We start from the raw sequence: 27,478 nt of genomic DNA, 5'->3' as shown, positions 1-27,478 counted from the left end.
TATTGCGTCTTTATAATCAGAATATTTAGACTGGAGGACTCTGATGAGCTATAAAGCAAATTTTTTTACAGATATTCAATATAAGTAAAATATTAATTAACGCATCTTTATACTGGAGGAATACGATGAGCTATGAAGCTCTTGTTCACATATGTCCAGTAATATTGTGTTGCCGTTGTAACCTGCTGACCCCGTGCCCATACTGAACATCTGTCAAAATAGAGCTTCCTAGCTCATCGGATTCCTCCCGCAGTCTAAAGATTATTGGTTCTGAGTGGCGAACGTCGTCGTTTATTTTTAATCAGCATGACGTCACAAACATATATTATGTAAATTTTCTCAGGCTAAATTAAATAATTATGTTAATTGTAGCGCGTCACCGACTGTTTATTCGCGGGCCAGACGTCACAGGAAGCGGAAGTCAGAAGTGAGCGGTGAGCGGGTGAGTGAGGGGGCGGGTGAACGGGTGAGCGGGTGGGTGAGTGAATGGGTGAGGGGGCGGGTGAGTGAGCGGGTGAGGAGGCGAGGGGGTGGGCGAGGGGGCGGGCGGGTGAGCGAGCAGGTGAGGGGGTGAGGGGGGGGTGAGTGAGCGTGTGAGTGAGGGGGCGTGTGAGTGAGGGGGCGGGTGAGTGAGCGGTTGAGGGGGTGAGGGGGCGGGTGGGAGAGGTGGTGAGGGGGCGGGTGGGAGAGCGGGTGAGTGAGTGAGTGAGCGGGTGAGGGGGTGAGGGGGTGTGGAGGAGGAGAGTGGCGTCTTGCGCGCTGCGCTATGAACCCGGCGACCCGAGTTCGAGTCCCGCTCACGGCTACCACCGGTGACGATTGTCTGGTGCGATGTGTGGACGGAGTCACTAGGGAGACAAAGGCGGCCAGGCGTGGTGCTGGCAACCCACCCCTCCGTGTGCCACGGTTCCGGCCGTCATAGATGCTCGCTATCAGCACTTGCACCACCAGCTTGTTCATGCTGTGTGGTGTCTTTGGTGAGTGGACAGGTGAGCGAGTGGGTGAGTGCATTTGGTGGTGCAGTCATGAGCGTGGTGCGTTACGAACCCAACGACCTGAGTTTGACTCCCGCTCACGACCACCAACACGAGTGACGATTAACTTAACCGGCCCTGGGGCTCCCCTCAGTCGACTTAGCCTTAAATAAGTAGCGTGTTCGGTGTGTAGTAAACATCGCTACCGGGGAGACAACGGCGGTCTGGCGTGGTGTTGGTCACAAAACACCGCGTGTCGGCTTTACGTGGGTGGGTGAGTAAGTGGGTGAGTGGGTGGGTAAGTGGGTCACTGGGTGAGTGGGTGGGTTAGTTGGGAGCGGTCGTGTAGCGGTTAGCGCGATGCGCTATGAACCTGGCGACCCGGGTTCGATTTCCGCTCATGGCCAAGACCAGTGACGATCATCTGAACCGGTCCTGGGCCTCCCCAAGGTCGACTTAGCCTTAAATGAGTATCTGGTGTGGTGTGCAAACATCGCCACTGGGGAGACAAAGGTGGTCGGGCGTGATCCTGGGCACCCACTCCCTCGTGTACCGTTCCGGCCTTTATAGGTGCTCGCTAACAGCACTTGCTCCTACAGTCTGTTAAGGCTATATGGTGGATCTTTGTCTTTTTTTGAGTGAGTGAGTGGTTGGGTGGGTGCGTGAGTGGGTGGGTGAGTGATTGGGTGGATGGTTGAGTTAGTGGATGGATGGGTGGCTGAGTTTGTGAGTGGGTGAGTGACTGGGTGGATGGGTGAGTGACTAGGTGGATGGGTGAGTGACTGGGTGGATGGGTGTATTAGTGGGTGGGTGAGTGAGTGACTAGATGGATGATTGAGTTAGTGGATGGATGGGTGGGTGAGTTTGTGAGTGAATGAGTGAGTGGGTGGATGGGTGAGTGAGTGGATGGGTGAGTGGGTGGATTGGTGAGTGGGTGGATTGGTGGGTAAGTGGATGGGTCGGTGGGTGGGTGAGTGTCTGGGTGGGTGAGTGTCTGGGTGGGTGAGTGTCTGGGTGGGTGAGTGGCTGAGTGGCTGTTTGGGTGAGTGGGTGAGTGAGTGACTGGGTGAGTGACTGGGTGGATGGTTGAGTTGGAGGATGAATGCGTGGGTGAGTTTGTGAGTGGGTGGTTGAGTGACTGGGTGGATGGTTGAGTTAGTGGATGAATGGGTGGGTGATTTTGTGAGTGACTGGGTGGGTGGATTGGTAGGTAAGTGGATGGGTCGGTGAGTGGGTAGGTGGGTGGCTGAGTGGCTGTGTGGGTGAGAGGGTGAGTGGGTGAGTGAGTGGGTGAGTGGGTAGATGGGTGATTGGGTGAGTGGGTGGATTGGTGGGTAAGTGGATGGGTCGGTGAGTGGGTAGGTGGGTGGCTGAGTGGCTGTGTGGGTGGGTGGATGAGTGGGTTAGTGAGTGAGTGATTGGGTGGATGGTTGAGTTAGTGGATGGATGGGTGGCTGAGTTTGTGAGTGGGTGAGTGAGTGGATGGATGGGTGAGTGACTGGGTGAATGGGTGGGTGAGTGAGTGGGTGAGTGAGTGACGAGATGGATGGTTGAGTTAGTGGATGGATGGGTGGGTGAGTTTGTGAGTGAATGAGTGAATGGGTGAGTGGGTGGATGGGTGGCTGAGTGGCTGTGTGGGTGGGTGGATGAGTGGATGAGTGGGTGAGTGGGTTAGTGAGTGAGTGAGTGATTGGGTGGATGGTTGAGTTAGTGGATGGATGGGTGGCTGAGTTTGTGAGTGGGTGAGTGAGTGGGTGGATGGGTGAGTGACTGGGTGAATGGGTGGGTGAGTGAGTGGGTGAGTGAGTGACAAGATGGATGGTTGAGTTAGTGGATGGATGGGTGGGTGAGTTTGTGAGTGAGTGGGTGGATGGGTGAGTAAGTGGATGGGTGAGTGAGTGGATGGGTGAGTGGGTGGATTGGTGAGTGGGTTAGTGGGCGGGTGGGGGTGGATGGGTGAGTGGGTGGATTGGTGGGTAAGTGGATGGGTCGGTGGGTGGGTGGGTGAGTGGCTGAGTGGGTGAGTGGCTGAGTGGGTGGCTCAGTGGTTGTTTGGGTGAGTGTGTGAGTGGGTGAGTGAGTGACTGGGTGGATGGTTGAGTTGGTGGATGAATGGGTGGGTGAGTTTGTGAGTGACTGAGTGGGTGGGTGAGTGGGTGAGTGGGTGGGTCGGTGGGTGGGTGAGTGGGTGAGTGAGTGGTTGGTTTGGTGAGTGAACGGGTGGGTGAGTGAGTGGGCGTGGATGGGTGAGTGGGTGGATTGGTGAGTGGGTGGATTGGTGGGTAAGTGGATGGGTCGGTGGGTGGGTGGGTGACTGGGTGGGTGGGTGAGTGGGTGGGTGAGTGTCTGGGTGGGTGAGTGTCTGGGTGGGTGAGTGGCTGAGTGGCTGTTTGGGTGAGTGGGTGAGTGAGTGACTGGGTGGATGGTTGAGTTGGTGGATGAATGGGTGGGTGAGTTTGAGTGGGTGGTTGAGTGACTGGGTGGATGGTTGAGTTAGTGGATGAATGGGTGGGTGAGTTTGTGAGTGACTTGGTGGGTGGATTGGTGGGTAAGTGGATGGGTCGGTGAGTGGGTAGGTGGGTGGCTGAGTGGCTGTGTGGGTGAGTGGGTGAGTGGGTGATTGAGTGGGTAGATGGGTGATTAGGTGAGTGGGTGGATTGGTGGGTAAGTGGATGGGTCGGTGAGTGGGTAGGTGGGTGGCTGAGTGGCTGTGTGGGTGAGTGGATGAGTGGGTGAGTGGGTGAGTGGGTGAGTGAGTGAGTGAGTGATTGGGTGGATGGTTGAGTTGGTGGATGAATGGGTGGGTTTGTGGGTAGGTGGATGGATGGGTGGGTGGGTGAGTGGGTGGATGGGTGAGTGAGTGGATGGGTGAGTTAGTGGATGGGTGAGTGAGTGGATGGGTGAGTGGGTTAGTGGGCGGGTGGGGGTGGATGTGTGAATGGGTGAGTGGGTGGATTGGTGGGTAAGTGGATGGGTCGTTGGGTCGGTGGGTGACTGGGTGGGTGGCTGAGTGGCTGTTTGGGTGTGTGAGTGGGTGAGTGACTGGGTGGATGGTTGAGTTGGTGGATGCATGGGTGGGTGAGTTTGTGAGTGGGTGGGTGAGTGACTGGGTGGATGGTTGATTTAGTGGATTAATGGGTGGGTGAGTTTGTGAGTGACTGGGTGGGTAGGTGCGTGGGTGAGTGGGTGGGTGGGTGGGTGAGTCGGTGGATGGGTGCGTGAGTGGGTGGATGGGTTTGTGAGTGGGTGGGTGGGGGTGGATGTGCTTTTTGGGTGAGTGGGTGAGTGAGTGGGTGAGTGACTGGGTGGATGGTTGAGTTGGTGGATGAATGCTTGGGTGAGTTTGTGAGTGGGTGGGTGAGTGACTGGGTGGATGGTTGAGTTAGTGGATGAATGGGTGGGTGAGTTTGTGAGTGACTGGATGGGTGGGTGAGTGGATGGGTGAGTGGGTGGGTGGGTGAGTGGTTGGATTGGTGGGTAAGTGGATGGGTCGGTGGGTTGGTGGGTGAGTGGGTGGGGTGAGTGGGTGGGTGGGTGGCTGTGTGGGTGGGTGGGTGACTGGGTGGATGGTTGAGTTGGTGGATGAATGGGTGGGTGAGTTTGTGAGTGAGTGGGTGGGTGAGTTTGTGAGTGGGTGGGTGAGTGACTGGGTTGATGGTTGGGTGGGTGGATGAATGGGGTGGGTTTGTGGGTGGGTGGGTGTTTGAGTGAGTGGGTAGGTGGATGGGTGAGTGGGTGGTTTCAGGAAAGGGCGGTCCTGCACAGATGCCATATTTTCTGTCCGTCTGCTACAGGAGAGGTGTAGGGAATTCCAACAAGACCTACATCTCTGCTTTATTGACCTGGTCAAGGCCTATGATACCATCAGTAGGCCTGGGCTCTGGGTTGTTCTTCGTGCTTTTGGAGTCCCTGACCCTCTGCTCACGATCATTAAGGAACTTCATGATGGTGAGCGGGCCCGGGTAAAACTACGTGGCTGGGAGTCAGAGCCTTTTCCTGTACACCTTGGGGTGCAACAGGGATGTCCTCTGGCTCCCACATTATTTAACATCTATTTTGACCACATAGTTCGTGAAGCTGTACCGGGGGAAGTTCCATTTGGTACAGATATAATGGGAGGCTGATCGATGCCCGGGTGCGATCAAGGGATGGCTCTCTATTGGTCAACCACGTTATGTATGCCGATGATTTGGTAATAGCTGCTCATTCAGAGGAGGAATTGGGGATGCTGCTGCTGAGACTGGAGCGTGCCACTAAGAGGTGCGGCCTTACCATCAGCCCCACCAAAACTAAGCACCTGCCTGGGTATTTTGTACCATCGGACATTCCACCCCCACAACTCCCAATCGGTGATGGGGCAGTAGTAGAGAGAGTGGAGAGTTTCCCATACCTGGGCAGCGTGCTCATGACCGGCTCCGGTTTGGCAGCGGAGGTCTCACTCCGAATCAGTCGAGCGGCAATATAATTTCATCGGTTGCATAACGCTGTGTGGAAGCTGCCTGATTTGTCGCTCTGCACGAAGCTTAAGGTCTTCTCGGCCACGGTTATTCCCTCCCTTCTCTACGCTTGCGAAACGTAGACCCCCCTAATGGAGCATCTTCGCCGGTTAGAAACATTTAAGCTGGCCTGCCTATGATCCATCCTGGGTTTAACCAGGCTGGATTGTGTGAGAGCTCAAAAAACCTTGCAAAGATCTGGGCAAAGTCCAATCGGTGAGCTCCGGCAGGCAAGGCTGCATTGGCTGGGTCATGTAGCCCGCATGCCCAGCCACCGCATGCCTCAACAGCTTTTGTTCGGCCGGATCGAGGGGGCTAAACGGGCGCGGCACGGGCTAGAGAAGAGATGGAGTGATGTGGTACAGAAGGTCGTGGAGCTGAGTGGACTTGCCGATGACTGGTACCAGCGGTGTCAAGATCGGCCTCAATGGAGGAGGCTCGTGAAGGACGCTACTGGGCAGTTGGAGGCAGTCGCCCTCCAACAACAACGGAGGGCGGAGGAGCGACGCTCAAAACAACGAGTGGAGCGCCGGGTGGCTAAAGCACAGCAAGTTGGCACAGTAGGGTGCACAGGTGGTGCATCAGCTAGTCATCTCGGTCATCCCAGTCAGTCGACCCGTGGCACCTGGGTCTGCCCCGTGACCTCCTGCCAGCGGGCGTTCGACACTTCACGTGGCCTCGAGGTGCACATGACCTGGCACAAGCGTCGTGGTGACGTCTCCGCCACTTAGTGGCGAATGGCAGTTGTTGTGTGGGTGAGATGGTGAATGAAGGTGTGAGTGGGTAGTTGTGGGTAGTTGTGGGTGGGTGGGTGAGTGAGAAGTTGGATGGGTTGCTGAGTGTGGGGGTGCTTGGGTGAGTGAGTGGGGGTATGAGTGGGTGAATGGATGGGGGTGTAGGTGCATGGTTGGTTGGGTGGATGGTTGGGTGGGTTGGTGGTTGGGTGGGTTGGTGGTTGGGTGGGTGGGGAGCTGTAGTTTAGCGGTTAGCGCACTGCCCTATTAACCCAACGTCCAGAGTTCGATTCCCACTTGCGGCCAATAGTGACAAATATTTAAACCAGTTCTGGGGTTGCCAAGATTGGCTCAGCTAAAAATGCATACCTGTTGTGATGTGGAAACATCACTGGGGATACAAAGGTGGCCGGGTATGGTGCTGAACACCAAACCCCTTGTGTGCTGTTTCATGGTTTCCCCATTGGCAATGGGTTGTTCTTTATGCTTTCCAGGTCCTTGACTCTGCTCACAATCATTAAGGACTGGGTAAAGCTGCATGGCTGGGAGTCGAAGCCTTTCCCTGTTCACCTTGGTGAGACAGGGATGTCATCTGACTCATACAATTTTGAACATATATTTTTTATTACTCTAGTTAGTCATGAAAAATGTGTCCAGAAGACTCGATAATCTGTGTTAATGACGGGGAGGATGGCCGCTGATAATTAAAAATTGCGGATAATCCAAAAATATAAATTTTACCCTTAACCAAAAATCACTACAATAGGTATACATTATGTTTAATTTAAGAAGTCTAGTTTATTAATGAACAAAATTAAAATTGTTGGTAAAGAATGTATTGATCTTGTTTTATTAGAAAAGTCCATGAAAAAGTGATAACAATTTCCTGTGCTCAGAAGACTCTGCACCCTAAGTGGATAGCAGAGCCAAGCCAATCAAAATATATCAAACTGCCCACTGTTGTAAATATATGCAACTGCTATACTGTTAGGTGATCACATATATTTCGGATTAAATGGAGCACAAATTTGGTCAGCTTATGCGCTTGTAATAAATATTTCCGACAACAATGTATTACTGTTTTTAGATGTTTTATTTGGACTTAAGGGAAAATCCATAAGTTATTTATTCATGTAAAAATATCAGGTGCACGGTTAATCTGCAAATCGGATAAACCGCACGTGGATAATTGAGAGTCCACTGTATACGTGCAGTATTTTCATTGTTTAAGTTGTATGTGGTGTATAATGCACTGTATATAATATTTCACACTGAAATCAAGCATAGCCACTTATTTTGTCCCACACGTGGTGCCGATCACCAGACTGGTACAACCTTTGGAGCGTTTTATTCCGGTTCCGCCGGATTGGCTCGGGACCACCGGATAACATTTTAACCCAAATAATCGCATGCCGGATAATCGATGATCAACTGTAGTTCGAGAATCTTTCTATGGCTGTACCAGAGGAATTTCCATCTGGTACAGATACAATGGGAGGCTGATCGATGCCAGGATAGTGTGCCTATGCACCTTGGGTAGTTTGCTTTTGCCTAACTTTGGTTTGGCAGCAGAGGTCCCCCAAATCAGTTAAGTAGCATCTTTTCATCACCTGCATAACACTTTGGAAGCTATCTGGGCTTTTGCTCCATAGTTATGCCCTCCCTTAATGCTTGCAAAGCGTGGAGCCATTTAAAGAAAAATCTGAACCGGTTTAAAACATTTATGCTGGCTTGCCTATGATCCAACCTGGGTTTACAAAAATGGATTATGTGAAGAGCTCGCAGATCCTTGAAAGATCTTGATACAGTCCCAGCAGTGAGCTCCTCCGTCAGGTAAGGCTTCGTTGGCTGGACCATGTAGCCCGCATGCCCAGTCACCGCATTCCCCAAGCAGCTTCACGGAGCTAAATGGGCATGGCATGGGTGAGAGAAGAGATGGGCAGGTATAGTACAGGAGGATTTGGAGCTTTGCGTGGTCAGTATTGGCCTCTGTAAAGGACGCATCTAGGCAATTGAAGGCATTCACCTTCCAGCAACAGTGGAGGCTGGAGGAGCAATGCTCGCAGCAACGAGCGGAGCGCTGGGCATCTAATACATGGCAAGTTGGCACAGTAGGGAGCACAGGTGGTCCATCTGCCAGTCATCTCAGTCAATCCATGGCACTTTGATCTGTCCTGTCACCTGCCAGCAACGAGCCTTCATCACTTCACTTGGCCTCAGGGTGCATCTAGCCTGGCACAAGTGCCTTCGTGACATAACTCCATCAGTTAATGGTTAACAGTTGTTGTTATTGGGTGAGCGAGTAAGCGGGGTGACTGTTTTGTGGCTCTTTTCCGCCCGCAGCCTCCCCATTCCCCCCTCTGCCACTCAAGCCCCTCTCCGCGGCGTCTATCACATGGAGCGCGGTTGCTCACCGCAGCCCGCCACCAAGAGGCACCAGTGCGGGCTGTGTCCCTACAGCACAGATCACCTGGGCAGCATGACGATCCACCAGAGGACGCACACAGGCGAAAGGCCCTTCGCGTGCGCCTCCTGTGGAAAGGCCTTCACGACTTCCTGGAACCTCCAGAACCACAAGAGGAAGCATACGGGCGAGAAGCCCTTCAAGTGCGATGCCTGCGGGAAGGCGTTCTCCGAATCGGGCCACCTCGACAAGCACCGGAGGACACACACGGGTGAGAGGCCCTTCGCATGCGCCCTATGCGGTAAGGCCTTTGGGACCGCCTGGAATCTCCGCATCCATGAGAGGAAGCACACAGGTGAGAAGCCCTATGAGTGCAATGCCTGTGGCCGGGCTTTCTCCGAGTCGGGCCACCTGGACAAGCACCGGGCAACGCATGCGGCCGAGAGGCCCTTCAAGTGCGACACCTGCGGCCGGGCATTTGCGCAGGCGCGCTACCTGAAAAGCCACCGAGCGACGCATGCGGCAGACCGGCCGTTCGAGTGCAGCGCGTGCGGCAAGACGTTCACGCTCGCGCGCTACCTCGACCGCCATCGGAGCCGCCACGCCAAGAAGGGGGGGAGGAAAAGGCGTGGGAGGAGTGGCCGGGGGGTTACCGCGACCCGGCAAGCCGAAGGGAGCGCCGGCTCTGGAACGTGGCCAACGGAGCAACAGCAACGACTCGGAGGCTCCACACATGAACGGGAATGCAGAGGCTGGAGCCCTGCCTTCTCGTCCACTCTGTCGGCAGTCATAGTGAAGCAGGAGCACGAGGGAAGCGAAAGCGACAAGGGATGTCCTCCCCCCGATCTCGCGGCACAAAACGGGGAGAGCGGAGGAGCAGGAGGAGGAAGGATGCCTAGCTTCGATACTTGGCCGGGCGTGAAGGTGGAATATGCAACGTCCCCGAGAAGCGACAGCAAAGGCGGCGGTGGCGTGAAACTGGAGGATGAGACATCGGACACGTGGGGATACATTTAACTATTAAACTATTTTTGTTTTACAAAGTAAGGCCCACTGAGCTATTTAGCTTTTTTTCAAAAGCAACCTGGCCATCAATGATTGCCAAACCATCTGGCTTATCACGTGGAAATGTATTGCAGGGAAAAAAACTGGAGCCCCCAGAGAAAATCTACATGATGACGGCGAGAGAGAAATGCAAACTCCATATATACGGGCATCAGCGTTTGGATAGAACCCACGACTTCTTGTATACCGGGCGAGGTCGTTAATGGCTCGCTAATGTATCACCCAAATGAATGAGCGAGCGCTGAAACTGTCCCTTCCACCGAAGTGGAGGAGAGACTGGAGAGGATGCGTGTAATGTTGAGGATGAGATGTGGGTGGTGAGGGTTATCGATTTAGCCAGGAAATTTTGCGATAGCATGTTTGACTGACAGCAGTTGCATTCTGTTTGTGCATCTGTGTGTTTTTTGCTGTAGGGGAGTGCTATGAACCCGGCGACCCTGGTTCGATTCCCACTCTCACGGTCAACACCAGTGATGATTATACTGAACTAGTCCTGAGCCCCCCCAAGGTCCACTCAGCCTCAAATGAGTGCCTGGTGCAGTGTGTAAACATCGCCACGAGAGAGACAAAGGTGTTCCGGTGTGGTGCTGTCCACCCCCCACCCCCTTATGTGCCGTGCCGGCCTACATAGGTGCTAGCTAACAGCACTAGGTTCAACTGTCTGTTAAAGGCTACATGGGGGTGTGGGGGAATCTTTATTACAGTAGAACCTCTGGTCACGTTCGCTTCTGACCACGACCAAATCGGGTTACGACCAAAAAATTCACAACATTTTTTAATCTGGTCATGAACACAAACTCGGGTGGCGATCAAACACGACCGCGGCCGATTTCCCCTTCCGCGCCATTTTTTTTTTGTAAGCGCCAAATTTCCTGTTGTTTGTTTACAATGTTTTTACATTGTTTGTTTACAAACAACACAAAGCGTAACAGTTATCTATATAACTTTTGTTATATAAAATTCCTAGAAAGATATTTATTTTGTAAGTGTAATCATACCCCTCCCCCCTCATTCAAGCCGTTGAGTACGTAAATCGCTAACATAAGAATCCGTTAATCTCTTCTCGAATCATTCATACGATGATGCGGTGAAGTAAACGTTCATACGATATTACCCTGAATGCTTCCAAAAACAATACTGTACCCAAATATTACTGTTAACTTACTTTCAATAGAAGCATGAATTGCTCATATTAATATTCTCTTTCTCAGAATCGACCGACTGATGTAGCAGACGAAACAATCATCTTGTTAAACGATTCTAAACCTTGACGCGGCAATGTTAGTTTTCTCTGTTCAAGGTTTTCTCAGTGTTATTCAATGTTTTTACATTTAGTTTAGTATTGCACTGTGAATTCTATGGCATAATTAACTATTTTTGTGCTTAAAAATCTTTAAAAATATATATTTATATACAGTTCGTTGGAGTCTGGAACGGATTAATCGTATTTATATACAATCCAATGGGGAAATTAGGTTCGAGTCACGACCAAATCGGGTTGCGACCAAAGTTATGGAACGAATTATGGTCGTGACCAGAGGTTCTACTGTATTGTATTTAGCTATTCGGAGGGGGAACACAAGAACACGGAGGAAACCCATGCAGAACAGGGGGAGAACATACAACTATATACAGAGTGGGTGTCAAAATATAAATAAAATTGATATGCAGATGACAAGTCTCCTCGCCACGGTGGCAAGGTGCTAAGGACCTCACCTGATATACAGGAGATGGTGGGTTGACGCTGACAATGCCTGTTTATTTTTGCAAATCTCTCCCCGAGTCATGTGGGTTTTTCTCCGGGCCCTCCGGGTTTTCCCTCGAGAATAATAGGCAACTTCGTTGAGCTATAATTTCTGATAGCCAGGTTGCTTCTTGACAAAGAGCTATATAGCTCAGTGGGCCTTATATGATAAAATACAAAGTTTAGTTTTTAGTTTTGTTCATCTCTTCAAGTGGAGGGTCCTTGCCTGTAAACTTGTCAATTCACCAGCTTGGATTCAAGCAAAGCCTGATGAGACTGATGATGGGTGATTGAGTGAATAAGGGCACTGTGACAGTGCCAGTGACTGTAGATGCCTGAGATTCGATCTCAGGACATGGTAACGGTGTCAGTATGTATATATTTACGTTGAACCTTTTTCGCACCGTACATAGCCAACCGTGCTAATCACACAAAAAGCAGTTGTAAGGAAAAAATGTTTCATTAAAATGTTTACAATGCATTGCTTCAGTCGCTTCCTAATATCAGAAGGAAGAGTGTTCCAGACGGCCACAGAAACGCATCTGAAAGCGCATGATGCGGTGACCATCTTTATTGCATAGCCAAAAGCGCTGCTGCTGTGATGATGACTGGAGTTTGCGTGATGGTGGTTTATGCACCTTGATGAAATCAACAAGGTATTGTGGTTCATTTGTGGCAATCACTTTGTGTGTGTGTGTAGTGAGTCCAACTGAGTCGCAGACGTTGTCTTAGGGAGCAACACGTTTTATTTAAACGATTTGCACAACATACTCCAGGCTATTAACACAACACACTCTCGGGTGGTGACCACCCAACTAACCACGCTACAGCAGAACTAGACACGGTTCCGCTATCCCGGTCCGGACCACAAGCTGGAGGCTTCTTCAAGCTTGATGGGGCTGGCTCCGCCTCTCGCCCCGCCCACCTTCGCAATCTCTCTCGCTTTTGCCCGAAGGCTCTCAAGCCCCCACTAGGGCTGGTACTACACCACGTGTTCGGGGTGTACACACAACAGGATACATCCCGCCGTGGACTCGCAGGCCTGGCACCACAGTGACATTCCCAGTCACTACATGTGTAAATGAGTGCAACCTTAAAATAGAGTACCAGGAACAGGAGACACCTCGAAGTGCCTATCCCCAGTCAAGCTCAGAATTGCAACATTGCCACTTCTGCAACCCTGCTTGTTCTTATCCAAGGCATTTTGAATCCTGCAAGTGTGCGATTCTGGAAAATTGCCTGAAATATCACAGTATTCAAACTGTAAATGTGGGTTTACTCTACAAAACACCAGTGTGCTAATGGCGTAATTTATTGGCACGTTTTGTTTGTGACGAAGTTGACTAATTGTGTAGGGTAGTGGTGGATTAATGACATTAATATTTACGCGATCTAACCTAAAAAAATGTTTTTGGGGTGTGCGATCTCTGCACCTTGCCTGGCCATGTAAACACATTTTTTTTATATTTTTTATTTTACCAGGTGAGGCCCACCAGGTGTCTTGGAGACCTGAGCTCATTAGCATGGTTGGCTACGTATGGTGTGAAGGAAGTTCAACCTCCATAGTTTTACATTCCTGCTTACTTGACTGAGCTCTAGAGTCTAGACTTTGATCACTCGCTATTAGGACCGTGTTTATCTGGTCATAACCTGAGCAAGTACCTTTTGCTGCCGTTAACGTTGATCTAATTGTAACCTAAGCAACGCACTATGTACAGGCAGCTCCCGATTACCATGATGCGTTCTTGAAAATGTTATCGGAAGGTGAAATCGTGTTAATCGAACACTAATTTCCATTAATAAAGAATGTAAATAGGAGTTACATTCCAAGCTCCCAACTCGATCGACAAATGTATCTTTATTCCTCATTTATTATGAGTGTAAGTTGGTTAATGCGTATTTTGTTGCATTTTTATGTATGTTTATGCATGCGTAACATCTATATATATATACAAAAAATGGAAATTTGTCTTTATCCTGTGTGTGTGGGGGGGGGGGGCAGCGACTGCATAGTGATCGCGCGCTGCGCTACGAACTCGGCGACCCGAGTTCGATACCCGCTCACGTTTACCACCAGTGACGATTATTTGAACCGGTACTGGACCTCCCCTAGGTCAACTCGGCCTAAAACAAGTAACTGGTGTGGTGTGTGAACATCGCCACTGGAGGGACAAAGGCGGCCGGGCGTGATGAATCTAAGTCCCAGGCAAAGCCGGGTAGTAAAGCTAGTTTTAAAGTAAATTAAACAATGATAAAAGTAAAGTAGATAATGTAGTATGTGAGCTGTGATGGCTCGAGTGGAGAGAAATACCAAATTTAAGAATAGAAAACGGATAAGTGCAGAAGGGGTGTATTTCACCAATACAAATATTAGCACTTTTAACAAATTGTAGCTTGATGCTGCTGACCGCGACGCTCGTGTTGCGAGTGCTGACACATTTCAAACCATTTGGTTTGGTAGCACAATGGGGTCTTCTCACATTTGTGTATTGTCGGGGGACCGCACGTCAGGGGCCGCAACTAAAGGCCACAAGGGGCCGCCAGTGGCCAGCGGGCCTTGCAATGAAGAGGGGAAAGCTGGAGGAACCCAGAGAATGATCCATGCGATCACCAAGGGGGAGAGCGAGACGCAAACTCTAAATATACAGCAGCAGGCGTCAGGGTTTCTATCGAACCGACGGACTCTGCGTACCAGGCAAGGAAGATAACGTCTCGCCACTGTGGCTGTGACTGCACGACCCAGGAGGTGTGATCATTCGTTGCACTACAGTCAAACCCAATATAGTTTTCATTCTCACGCCTGGAATTTAGCCAAATTGAGTGTAGAGCCGACTTGAACACGATGTGTTTTTTTGTGTGCAGCCTTTGGTACCCGGACTGAAACTATGTTTTAGGTAACTTACTCCGTATGATCTTAATATTGCCCACGTTATAGCTTGCTTAGTGGAATCGAATGATTTATGCTTTCTCTGCTATAAGCCTTAACACTATATTTGTTGTACGGTGTGTCTATCTTTACTAAACCCTGCCCTGGTGACCATCCTACCAGCCGAGCGCTCTACGCCGCACCAAGCAATGCAGCGGATGGCAGCAATTTACGGACCTCAATCCAACACCCGGCACCGCTTCGCCGCACGGAGGCGCGGGGACTCCAAGTCACCGCTTGCGTTCCGTAGCGCACTGCTGGTGTTGGCCAAGGTGGCCTACCCCCGGATGGAGGTGGAGGGCATCGATGCCCTCGTCATGGAGAAGTTGCTGGCGTTGGCGCAGGAGCTCCAGGTCCACGCCGTGGACGACAGCGACTTCTGCTCCCTGCAGGTGGCCAGGCGCATCCAGGCCCATTTGCTCCTGCAGCGGGAGATGGGCCTGGCTGCGAGCTCAGTACGCTGGAGGAGCCGGAACACACACAGGCCTTCACATTGTTGTATCTATGCCCCTTTTTCTAAAAATTAATATTAAGAATAATTAGGCCAAATTTTTTAAAATTAAATAATGAAACAACCCGCTAACCCTCGCATGCCACACCAGGAAAAAAAAACGTGGAAGGCCATTAAACGGCAAGACTTCGGAGCACAGAGTGGTCAGAGATATCCAGATGGACGAAAGGTCGATGGCCTAACCTTCCCAAGACGTCTGGAGATGCATGGATAACGTGCAGAGCAAAGAAAAACAACTGTTGCAACTCGCGTTTTCTTTAACGTTTTCCTTAACGAAAAGTAGAAACTTAACAAAAAGAATCAACCAACGGTATAAGACTGCAGCCTACAATAGGGGCTTTTTATTAGTAATTCCCTTATTTTACTCGTATTCACCGCATATATATTATTTTGAATTGTATGTTTCTATCTACATGACCTTACGAAAAACTAAATAATATGAACTCCAGCAGTCAAGAAAGCTTAAGTGGAAACTTAGTTACACTTAACCTCAGGACATTAAAATATAACTCGAGTTAAACAGTTCAATCCCTGTATACAGATAGACAACAAACGTCAGGACCTCCCCGCCACCTTTATCTTCCAACGGTTTGGCACAAGCACACGCGTGCCATGAAATACGTATGGCGGGGTCTGGCCTTGGGATGACCCACTCAGAGGGAGTGGGGGGTCAGGGCGGTCACGAGGAGGGGTCGGGAGGGTGTCTGTTTTTTCGGTTTTGTTGTTTCTCTCGCAAGAGATGCGCAAGAAGGGGGTCAAAGAGTCGCGAAGGGGAGGTCTGTGCCTGACACTCCTAGCGTCTATTTTTTTCACGTTTTTGGGTTTTAAGCACAACGCACATCACGCAGTGCAGTCTGGTTCGAGTCGCGCTCAGTCTCGTGACTCGGCTTGCGACGCAGCGTTGCGAGGGAGGCTGATTTGGGGCGCATCGTGCCTCGAGGAGAGATGGCAAGAGGAGGGGTCATTTAAGTGGCAGAAGTCTGCGTTCAGCCTGGGTCGAGGCTGGGTTTCAGCCGTGCTCCGGTGGCGGTGCCGTCGTGAGGGAGCAAACACCGATACCGATGGCCGGTGTCGCTTCTCGCAGAACGAAGTGGCGAGGTGTGGTTAAGTGCGAGTGAAGCTTGCGAAATTCCAGCTATCATTCTCGTGAGAGAACCTGAACCAGCGAAGCCCTGAAGTAAGGGCGGGAGAGGCATCAGCGAGTGCCCGTATGAAGCTGTCAGCTGCACGCCAAAGTTGAAAGCAAGGAGAGAGAACGGAGCAACCGAGAAAGAGTGTCAGCACTGGCGACCTGTGGATGAGCTGCGAGCGCTATTGGGCACCGCCGAAGGCGAGCGTCGTGCCGACACCACTCATCTAGCAGTGGAGGGAGAGAGCACACGAGCAGCACCAAGCCCCAGGTACCATCAAGCGCCAAGCAACCAAGTTTCTTCAAGGAACATCGTGCCAACGCCGCTCCATCTAGCAGCGGAGAGAGAGAGAGAGTGCACGAGCAGCACCAAGCCCCAGGCGCCATCAAGTGCCAAGCAACCACGTTTCTTCAAGGAGCGTCGTGCTGACGCCACTCATCTAGCAGTGGAGAGAGAGAGCGCTTGAGCAGCACCACTCGGGCGTCACCGAGCGTCGTGCCGACTCGTCATCCCGCAGCGGAGGAACTGCGCGCTATCCGACGACGGAATCATCGCGCGCCACGACGGCGAGCGTCGTGCCGACGCCACTCATCTAGCAGTGGAGAGAGAGAGCGCACGAGCACAGACACGCCCGAGCAGGACGAGCTCGCTGCGGCCATGCCCAAGCAAAAGGGAACCTCTCTGGTCGTTGGTGGTATAACCCCTCTCCCACCCCCCGCAAGCTAACGACACAATTCCCGGTTCTAAAAAAATAATTAATTTTACAATGGGACAACGCACACACAACACGCACATGAATAAGACTTTCAAAGAGTTATCTTTGTGTTTCAAAAAGGGTTGCCATTTCAAGGTGGTGCGTTCAATATCAACTGATTGTGCAAAGCAGTTGCTGCCGTCGAGTTACATGAATAAGAAGTGTTTTAGTCATTCATTTTCGTTAATTGCATAATCTTGCTCATGAATCTATTGACGTATGCTTTCGCCTTTGCATATTAGAGTGTCATATTTTTGTTTAGAATTAAAATTGCTTAACAAAAGCGTTTGAGTGTTTCTTTCCAAGTCCATGCAAAACTGTCTTATTTATAAGAACGGTATCCTGCGTTGAGATATGAATTTGGAGACCTAACATAATATAAACACACTAAGATAATCAATAAATGTTAATCAAAGATAATCGTTTTATCCTGATTGATGCAACTCTGGATAACGAAGCTAAGCCTAAATATCATAACTGCACACATTAACATAATTGCAAGCATTTGCATAAATTTATACGATTTTCTCCGTGAGTATCATAACTTATACATACCATTATATACATTAGCAGAATTTATGCGAATTACGCAATTTTTTCTGATTTTTATTAATTATCATTTTTATCAAAATTTCATAATCCGGCATATACAACATAATGGGTGGCTCGCCGGGATCTCTCGCAGACAGTGTTTTGCATGGATGAAGGAACGAATCACTACGTGTTAACCAGAGTATTGTGATCCAACATTGCCTTGTGATTGTAAACGGGCGTAAAACTAAAAAAAACGCACTCTGAGGCGAAACTCCAGAATAGCAGGTTGGAACAAAGACAGTGAGATTAAGGTAATATCATATCGAACCGATTGCATCCTGATACAATTGCTCTTATATGCACTCTGAAGGGGAATAGCTTCTGCCACACATGAGATGCTAGGATTAGGAGGAATTTTTGAATGGATTGCGGAATACTGGGAACTCGTATTAAAATGTACAGGCAGTTCTGCTACAGAACAGACAAGGCAGAGAGACATATGGGAAGGGAGCTGTATCTATGACACTAAGACACTCCGAGGGAAACTAATTGACTGGATAAAATGTGACGAAGGTGAACACGATGTAAAAACTGCAGGAAAAGCAGGACAGGACTCATGCCTTCTCACACAGGCATACAGACAGAGATTGTGGAATGAGGAAAAATTCGGAAAGGAAACGGGAGAGAAACCGTCTAAATCAGTGCTCGCGACACCAGCGAAACTCACAGACGTTGATCCACAGAATAAATATGAAAGTAGCAATACACAACACTCTTGGGTACGTGGACATAGTCCAGGGACAGATCGTACAAAAATTATGGCTATCGATCAAAATATCCTTGACAAAGAAAATCCCTCACAATTCGAGAGAAGGGATGGAGAGATACAGATGAAAATAAAAAAGGGGGAACTGACAACCCCGAAGCTAGAGGGAGGCAAAATCTTAAAATAAAGTTGCCAGAAAACGCTCCACAAAGAGCAGAGGCAAAAACTGCAGGGAATTGGCAACATGCCCGACACAGCACACATCAAAGTGACAGCTCGTCTGACGAAGACTCCTCTGACGACGACCAACTTTCTGAATACTCTTTCAACAGTAAAAGCCTTAAATTGATGGACAAAGCTCTCGTCAGAATTCCCGATTTTGACCCACACAATAAGAACAGGGATATACACACCCACATCGCAACAGTAGAAGAGGAGGCAATGATCAGAGGTCTGAGGAGACGGGATGAGAAAGCGAGTCTGTTGAAAAGGAGTTTACATGGACAATCTATACCATGGGTAAAGTCGCTACCATACAAGGTTAGGAATGATTTCAAACAACTGAGCCTGGCAGTGATTCGGAAGTTTGGAGAATATTTGACACTCACTGAGGGGTTTTATGCTGTAAAATCGATTACCCAGGGCATGGACCATGACCTGCGTGATTATCTCCTACAATTTAAACAAGCATATTATGCAGGCTGTGCATCAGTATCACGAAGGGGACAATATGTTTAAAATTATGTTTTTTGAATCCTTGAGTCCAGAGATTACAGAAATTATGAGAATGGTTTTGAACCCAGAAACAGCCTCCTTATGCCGCATAGAGAGCAATGCGTACATGACATGGTTGTACAGAGCTAAGAATCATAATTCGGATCCAGAACACAGGGAGAGGGATAATGAACCCAGCCTCTCGGAGAGAAATAAAAATTACCGAGCAGTCCCAAAATGCAGAGAGGAGCGAACACTCACGCACAGATGGCAAAATAACCCAGAGAGAGGTTGGCACACAAATGAGAGCGGCACAAAGCCAAACATTCATGAGAATCGCAGAATGTGGAGGTCAAGGGCACAATCATATCAGCACCCCATGCCCCGGCACACGCAAGGTCAAAATTACACACACAGATGGCAAGGTAACAATCCAAAAAAAATGTGGCACACAGATTGGAGGAGCACGGGGCCTAATATTTACATAAATCGTAGGATGTGGGGGTCAAGAGCAGAACCATATCAGTACCCGATGCGACGGCACAGGGGAGGTCAAACACGGTTTGCCCATTTCCGACCGATTCCCCCGCCGACTGTGCCAGGAGGGAACAGAGAGACAGATAATAAGGAAAAACTAAATGCGTCGAGTACCAATTCGAATAATGTGGTAGAGAACGCAAACACTGCTCCCGTAATTGATTCACGTAAAAACATGACTGCAGCGAAGTGTGATCGGACAGTAGATAACAGACAGCGGAGACAAAGAGAAGGACCGGATCGCGCAAGGAAAACAGCGCAGCACGTCGCAGGATCGCGCGATGGGGGTGCAGGGAGATGGAGCACAGAGACACGCCCTGAGGAGTGCAGGCGTCAGCATTTTAATGGAGGGTATTCCAATGACACAAAAATGAATGTAAATCGGAGTGCTGAAATTGAGGAGGTGAATATCCAGACGTATCGAGAGTTGTGTCGAAATCCAGCACACTCACGGGCACGGAGGGGGAGACACCACGGGGCACAGAATTGAATCGACACACTGACTCGGCAAAGGTGCATGTTGTCGCGAGGATGGCAAGTGCCACTGATAACGGAGTGCAAAAGTTGGTTGTGTGCGCGAGTTCTGGTTATGTGCAACACAATTTTAGACCACACACTCCCACGACGCGAGGGAGTGACATGAGCAATTACAAAAACAAACCAACAAACCGTGATCGAATGATCAAAGCGATAAGTGGTAAACCAGACACTCGTAACTTGGAAAAAAATATGGCAAGGAGGTAACATGAGGAAAATAACGCATAAATGCGTTCGAAACCACTACTTAGCGTTTCCCAGGAACTAATTTTTTTTCAATAATTTTAAAAAAAATATATTTAAAAAAATTGTAATCAAACATTTTTTTCAGTAGTTATGATGGATAAGAACCGATGTAACTTGTTGCCTTGATGTTTAACATTTTTTTTCCTTATTTCAAATGTAACCATGTTAAGTTTGTGATACGCACGCGCGCGTTGTAAGGAATAACAACTGAAACACGAGGGCGGCTGATGGGTTCATAACGAAAAAAAAGGGGCATTTATTTTGTTTAAAAATAGCCAGTGGCCAAATCGACCACTGATAATTTTTAAAAGTGCAGATTGTTGTATCTATGCCCCTTTTTCCAAAAAATTATATTAAGAATAATTAGGCCAAAAAATATATATATTTTTTAAATTAAATATTTAAACAACCCGCTAACCCTCGCATGCCACACCAGGAAAAAAACGTGGAAGGCCATTAAACGGCAAGACTTCGGAGCACAGAGAGGTCAGAGATATCCAGATGGATGAAAGGTCGATGGCCTAACCTTCCCAAGTCGTCTGGAGATGCATGGATAATGTGCAGAGCAGAGAAAAACAACTTGCAACTCGGATTTTCTTTAACGTTTTCCTTAACGAAAAACTTAACAAAAGAATCAACCAACGGTATAAGACTTCAGCCTACAATAGGGGCTTTTTATTAGTAATTACCTTATTTTACTCGTATTCACTGCATATATATTATTTTGTATTGTATCTTCTTGGTTCTTTCGGTAAAGTCACGTAGAAGGGAAGTAATAAAATAATAAAAATAAAACATAATAAAATAAAGTAATTCTCACGACGTTTCGGCTACAACGCAAGCAGCCGTCTTCAGGTGAAGAATGAGACACTGCCAAGCTAGGAGCTTATATATAAGCTGGGTTGGAGGTGGAAGAAGAGCGCCTTAACAAAAAGAATGTGCATATCAAGAGGAATTTAGCATATTCATGGTAAATGCGTAGGAGGTGGGCGGGGGGGGTTTCAAAGTCATATTATGCCCATGCATTATGCAGGATCAGCAGCACCAAGGGAGGGTGCAGGGAGTAGCATTAACAAAGGAAAGGAATGTTAATAGTATGTAGCTGCAGTTACTAAACAACCACGTAGAAAACTAAAGTATAAACTACATAAAAAACTAAAGTATAAACTGCATAGCACCATCAGTATACTTACTATACTCTACAATAAGCTGAGTTACTAACAGCAAGTAATACATTACAATTCTACGTCGTAAAAATTATATAATATGCTTCCATCTAAACTTTATTCTCTTACATCACACGAGCATACACCGATACTTTGCTAGGTTATTTAATTTTAGTGTGTTTTTTTTTCTCCCCCTAAGCCTGCTCACTTCTTTTTGTACTCATTGACATGTAAATTTTGTCTCTAACCCCTCCCTCTCGCTGCCTCCACCCCCCTCTGTCTATTTAAGGCCACCCCACAGAGACGATCACCCCTCTCTGTACCTGTGTTGCCCGCTCTGTGTATCTTGGTGATATCTGTCTGCTTATATGTCTGTCTATAATTTTTTCTAGTTAGATTTTATGTCGCTATTTCATTATATCTGATGATGATTGCTTGTGTTGCAATCGAAACGTCGTATGCTATTATTTAATTTATTATTTTTTCTTTATACGTGACTTTACCGAAAGAACCAAAGAATAATTCCTGCAGTCACGAAAGTTCCAAAGTTAAGATTGAACCACTTCTACGGGGAAGTTCCAAGTTTACATTTTTTCTCTCTCTCTGGGTTTTTTATTCTCTCTCTCTCTCTCTGCCTGTTTATTTAGTGTAATTTTTTCTGTCTACACTCGTTTTTTGTCGTTCTTAGGTTCTGCTCTGTCTGTGTGTCTCCGTTCCTCTTGTTTTTATGTTTTGTCTTTCTTTGAAATTTTCACACTTAAATTCTAACTTAGCAATCTTTGAAAAATGTAATCGACCAGGCTATGCGTTAATTGTGTGTTGACCGACTCTCTGTGTCGTTTTACATAACATTTCGATACTTTGCTAGGTTATTTCATTTTAGTGTGTTTTTTTCTCCCCCTAAGCCTGCTCACTTCTTTTTGTACTCATTGACATGTAAATTTTGTCTCTAACCCCTCCCTCTCGCTGCCTCCGCCCCCCTCTGTCTATTTAAGGCCACCCCACAGAGACGATCACCCCTCTCTGTACCTGTGTTGCCCGCTCTGTGTATCTTGGTGATATCTGTCTGCTTATATGTCTGTCTATAATTTTTTCTGGTTAGATTTTATGTCGCTATTTCATTATATCTGATGATGATTGCTTGTGTTGCAATCGAAACGTCGTATGCTATTATTTAATTTATTATTTTTTCTTTATACGTGACTTTACCGAAAGAACCAAAGAATAATTCCTGCAGTCACGAAAGTTCCAAAGTTAAGATTGAACCACTTCTACGGGGAAGTTCCAAGTTTACATTTTTTCTCTCTCTCTGGGTTTTTTATTCTCTCTCTCTCTCTGCCTGTTTATTTAGTGTAATTTTTTCTGTCTACACTCGTTTTTTGTCGTTCTTAGGTTCTGCTCTGTCTGTGTGTCTCCGTTCCTCTTGTTTTTATGTTTTGTCTTTCTTTGAAATTTTCACACTTAAATTCTAACTTAGCCATCTTTGAAAAATGTAATCGACCAGGCTATGCGTTAATTGTGTGTTGACCGACTCTCTGTGTCGTTTTACATAACATTTCGATATTTTGCTAGGTTATTTCATTTTAGTGTGTTTTTTTCTCCCCCTAAGCCTGCTCACTTCTTTTTGTACTCATTGACATGTAAATTTTGTCTCTAACCCCTCCCTCTCGCTGCCTCCGCCCCCCTCTGTCTATTTAAGGCCACCCCACAGAGACGATCACCCCTCTCTGTACCTGTGTTGCCCGCTCTGTGTATCTTGGTGATATCTGTCTGCTTATATGTCTGTCTATAATTTTTTCTGGTTAGATTTTATGTCGCTATTTCATTATACCTGATGATGATTGCTTGTGTTGCAATCGAAACGTCGTATGCTATTATTTAATTTATTATTTTTTCTTTATACGTGACTTTACCAAAAGAACCAAAGAATAATTCCTGCAGTCACGAAAGCTCCAAAGTTAAGATTAATACACCGTACTATATACTGCCATAGATAAACCCAACGTTAAATTATATACTGTATTGCTATAAACCACCTTATACATTTATACATTTTAATATAACACTATGTATTATTCTACCCACCCTAATGTGTATCACACTGCTATATGTTTAATATACAATTACGATACTATATATTACTTTGTACATTGTATTAAGCATATTTGTTATTATACACTGTACCATTGACCGTCGTGTCAATGGGTGAGTCATGGAGGGAAAAACTTGCAGCGGAGCAAAGAATCCATTCCCTGCGGAGAATGCAATGCCAGTGAGTGGTCTGAAAGTCACCGTAAACGTGAACAACAATCAGTTAAGATCCGAAATGGTTTATTACATCCTTCCAATGATTGCTAAGCCATAATCCATCTTCTCGGTTGAAATTGTCTCTGTGTTTGTATATGTGGATCGCCTCATGAACGAATCTCTCATGATAGCCAGATGGCTTGCAGAGAACCTCTGTCTTGGAGAAGTCAATGTCATGTGAGCCCACTGAGTTGTAACAGTGATCTGCCACGGCTGAGGTGTTTGTCCTACCGTGTTTCAGGTCTGCTTTATGTTCACGGATGCGGTCCGAGACATGTCGTTTGGTTTCCCCAATGTAACTGCTACCACAGAGGAAACTTAGTTTGTAGACGCCAGGATACTGTATGTCTGGAACCACATCTTTTACAGACGGGACCAGATCAGGGATTTTATGTACTGTGTTGAATCGGACCTGGATCTTGTGTTTAATCAGGATTTTGGAGATCTTTTTTGTGACCCCAGCAATGTAGGGTAAGGTGATGGTCTTGAAAGGCTCCTCAACAGGATCCTTCTTGATGGTTGGAGTGATGGCTTTGCGGATTGTGTAGTCGGAGTAACCATTAGCCTTAATAACTTGGCGTACGTGTTTGAGTTCACTGGCAATGTGTTCCTGGTCGGAGATGCATTGGGCTCTATGGTATAGAGTCTTGATGAGGGAATTTTTCTGGGATGGATGGTGGTGGGAATCCGGTTTTAGGTAAGCATCCGTATGGGTGGCTTTCCTGTAGACAGAGTGGCTCATTGAACCATCAGGTCTCCTTTTAATTAGGACATCCAAAAAGGGTAGCTTGCCATCTTTTTCGACTTCCATGGTGAATCTGATGGCTGGGTGTATGGAATTGATGTGGTCGAGAAATTGGTCTAGAGCAGGCCGGCCATGTGGCCAGATGACAAAAGTGTCGTCTACGTACCTCTTCCATAAGGTCGGGCGTAGAGTGGCAGTCTGGATGGCGTCAGTCTCAAATTTCTCCATGAAGATGTTGGCTACAACCGGAGATAGGGGGGAGCCCATTGGGGTGCCCTCAGTTTTCTTGTAGAAAGTTCCATTCCAGGTGAAGTATGTATTGGTTAAGCAGTGTCTCACCAGGGGGGTACCCCAGCATTCAGTCCTTGATGAACCAAGTCTTCAATGATTGCGATGGTGTCAGGTACAGGAACCTTGGTGAATAAGGAAACCACATCAAAACTGACAAGCAGGTCGTCTGGGGACAGGGCAATCCCCTTGATTGTCGATACCAGGTCAGTAGAGTTTAGTACCGCAGAGGTGGTTTTTCCAGTGAAAGGCCGTAGGATTTCAGACAAAAAAACGAGCCAATTTATAGGTGGGGGAGTTGATAGTAGAGACAATGGGACGAAGAGGTGTATCTTCTTTATGTATCTTTGGCAAGCCGTATAATCTTGGTGGCCTGGCTGCAGAAGGTTTCAACGAGAACTGTTTGGTCTGATCAATTAATGCGGTTGAATCAGAAATGATTTGCTTGGTTTTTGAGACGAGGCTGTTGGTGGGGTCTCTTTTTTATTTTTGTATAGCTGCCATCGTTGAGTAGTTCTTGGATTTTGTTGTTGTATTCTGTTTTGTCCATGATGACAGTGGCGTTGCCTTTGTCGGCTGAGAGGATGACAATGTCATCCCTCTTTTTTAATTGAGCTAATTCATAACGCTCATCTTTGCTGATGTTGCTAGCTGGCATCTTAGCGTTTTTGAGGGTTGCAGAGATTTCAGATCTTGCTACGTCTGCAGCGATGTGGACATTGTTGCACTCAAAGATAAGTGTGATATGTAGAGTGTCTTGTCTAACTGATCTAGTTCGGTGCGCGTAAGTCTGATTTTCTCTGAGATAAGAGCTAAGCTAGTTCTAGACAGAATTCGTTTCGCATTAGAAGAAGTTACAGCAGCAGATGTTAGTGTAAATGCGTTTGGTATTACCTTAGAGTCGCGGCATCTCTTAAGAAAGGTGAGAGACTCGATTAGCTGAGCCTTCTTATCCCGGAGCTTGTTGAAGGATCTCAAAGTTCGATTTAAAGCTTTCGTGACTGCAGGGATTCATCTTCTTGTTTCTTTCGGTAAAGTCACGTAGAAGGGAAGTAATCAAAAATAATAAAAATAAAACATAATAAAACAATTCTCACGACGTTTCGGCTACAACGCAAGCAGCCGTCTTCAGGTGAAGAATGAGACACTACCAAACTAGGAGCTTATATATAAGCTGCATTGGGGGTTGAAGAGCGCCTTAACAAAAAGAATGTGCATGTGAAGAGGGATTTAGCATATTCATGGAAAATGCGTAGGCGTTGGGCGGGGGGGTGTCAAAGTCATATTATGCCCATGCATTATGCAGGATCAGCAGCAACCAAGGGGGGTGCAGGGATTAGCAGTAACAAAGGAAAGGAATGTTAATGATATGTAGCTGCAGTTACTCAACAACCACGTAGAAAACTAAAGTATAAACTACATAAAAAACTAAAGTATAAACTGCATCGCACCATCAGTATACTTACTATACTCTATAATAAGCTGAGTTACTAACAGCAAGTAATACATTACAATTTTACCTCGTAAAAAATTCTATAATATGCTTCCATCTAAACCTTATTCTCTTACATCACACGAGCATATACCGTACTATATACTGCCATAGATAAACCCAACATTAAATTATATACTGTATTGCTGTAAACCAACCTATATCTTATACATTTAATATCACACTATGTATTATTCTACACACCCTAATGTGTATCGAAATGGTTTATTACGTCCTTCCAATGATTGCTGAGCCAGAATCCATCTTCTCGGTTAAAGTTGTCTCTGTGTTTGTATATGTGGATCGCCTCATGAACGAATCTCTCATGATAGCCAGATGGCTTGCAGAGAACCTCTGTCTTGGAGAAGTCAATATCATGTGAGCCCACTGAGTTGTAACAGTGATCTGCCACGGCTGAGGTGTTAGTCCTACCGTGTTTCAGGTCAGCTTTATGTTCACGGATGCGGTCCGAGACATGTCGTTTGGTTTCCCCAATGTAACTGCTACCACAGAGGCAACTTAGTTTGTAGACGCCAGGGTACTGTATGTCTGGAACCACATCTTTTACAGACGGTACCAGATCACGGATTTTATGTACTGTGTTGAATCGGACCTGGATCTTGTGTTTAATCAGGATTTTGGAGATCTTTTTTGTGACCCCAGCAATGTAGGGTAAGGTGATGGTCTTGAAAGGCTCCTCAACAGGATCCTTCTTGATGGTTGGAGTGATGGCTTTGCGGATTGTATAGTCGGAGTAACCATTTGCCTTAAGAGCTTGGCGTACGTGTTTGAGTTCACTGGAAATGTGTTCATGGTCGGAGATGCATTGGGCTCTATGATATAGAGTCTTGATGAGGGAATTCTTCTGAGATGGATGGTGGTGGGAATCCGGTTTTAGATAAGCATCCGTGTGGGTGGCTTTCCTGTAGACAGAGTGGCTCATTGAACCATCAAGTCTCCTTTTGATTAGGACATCCAAAAAGGGTAGCTTGCCATCATTTTCGACTTCCATGGTGAATCTGATGGCTGGGTGTATGGAATTGATGTGGTCGAGACCAATTTCTCGACCACATCAATTCCATACACCCAGCCATCAGATTCACCATGGAAGTCGAAAATGATGGCAAGCTACCCTTTTTGGATGTCCTAATCAAAAGGAGACTTGATGGTTCAATGAGCCACTCTGTCTACAGGAAAGCCACCCACACGGATGCTTATCTAAAACCGGATTCCCACCACCATCCATCTCAGAAGAATTCCCTCATCAAGACTCTATATCATAGAGCCCAATGCATCTCCGACCATGAACACATTTCCAGTGAACTCAAACACGTACGCCAAGCTCTTAAGGCAAATGGTTACTCCGACTATACAATCCGCAAAGCCATCACTCCAACCATCAAGAAGG

The 27,478-nt window shown here is 47.3% G+C and overlaps 3 protein-coding genes across 4 annotated transcripts in view; 2 read left to right on the top strand and 1 right to left on the bottom strand.

The window, feature by feature from the left end:
* Positions 1-27,478, bottom strand: part of LOC133361317 (zinc finger protein 91-like) — a gene marked incomplete at its 3' end in the record, with an annotated part of 1,159,662 nt that overhangs the window by 69,992 nt on the left and 1,062,192 nt on the right. The window lies entirely within an intron of this gene.
* LOC133361286 (zinc finger protein ZFP2-like) lies at positions 421-11,898 on the top strand. Of its 2 annotated transcripts, XM_061580221.1 has the most exons (3): positions 421-442; positions 6,699-6,778; positions 8,548-11,898. In XM_061580221.1, the coding sequence occupies exon 3, from the start codon at positions 8,600-8,602 to the stop codon at positions 9,623-9,625; it is 1,026 nt and encodes a 341-aa protein (XP_061436205.1). In that variant the 5' UTR covers positions 421-442; positions 6,699-6,778; positions 8,548-8,599; the 3' UTR covers positions 9,626-11,898. The 2 variants fall into 2 exon arrangements, with proteins under 2 accessions (XP_061436205.1, XP_061436203.1); XM_061580219.1 differs by lacking the exons at positions 421-442; positions 6,699-6,778 and adding an exon at positions 841-977.
* LOC133361285 (uncharacterized) lies at positions 421-19,944 on the top strand. The gene is made up of 2 exons (XM_061580218.1): positions 421-434; positions 14,467-19,944. Exon 2 carries the CDS (start codon positions 18,691-18,693, stop codon positions 19,777-19,779), a length of 1,089 nt encoding a protein of 362 aa, XP_061436202.1. The 5' UTR covers positions 421-434; positions 14,467-18,690; the 3' UTR covers positions 19,780-19,944.

Source organism: Lethenteron reissneri, chromosome 72, assembly GCF_015708825.2.
Source record: "Lethenteron reissneri isolate LAM-NWPU_2019-01 chromosome 72, ASM1570882v1, whole genome shotgun sequence".
Taxonomy (NCBI): Eukaryota; Metazoa; Chordata; class Hyperoartia; order Petromyzontiformes; family Petromyzontidae; genus Lethenteron; species Lethenteron reissneri.
The sequence above is the reverse complement of the archived record's forward strand: the minus strand, read 5'-3'. Positions and strand labels throughout refer to the sequence as shown.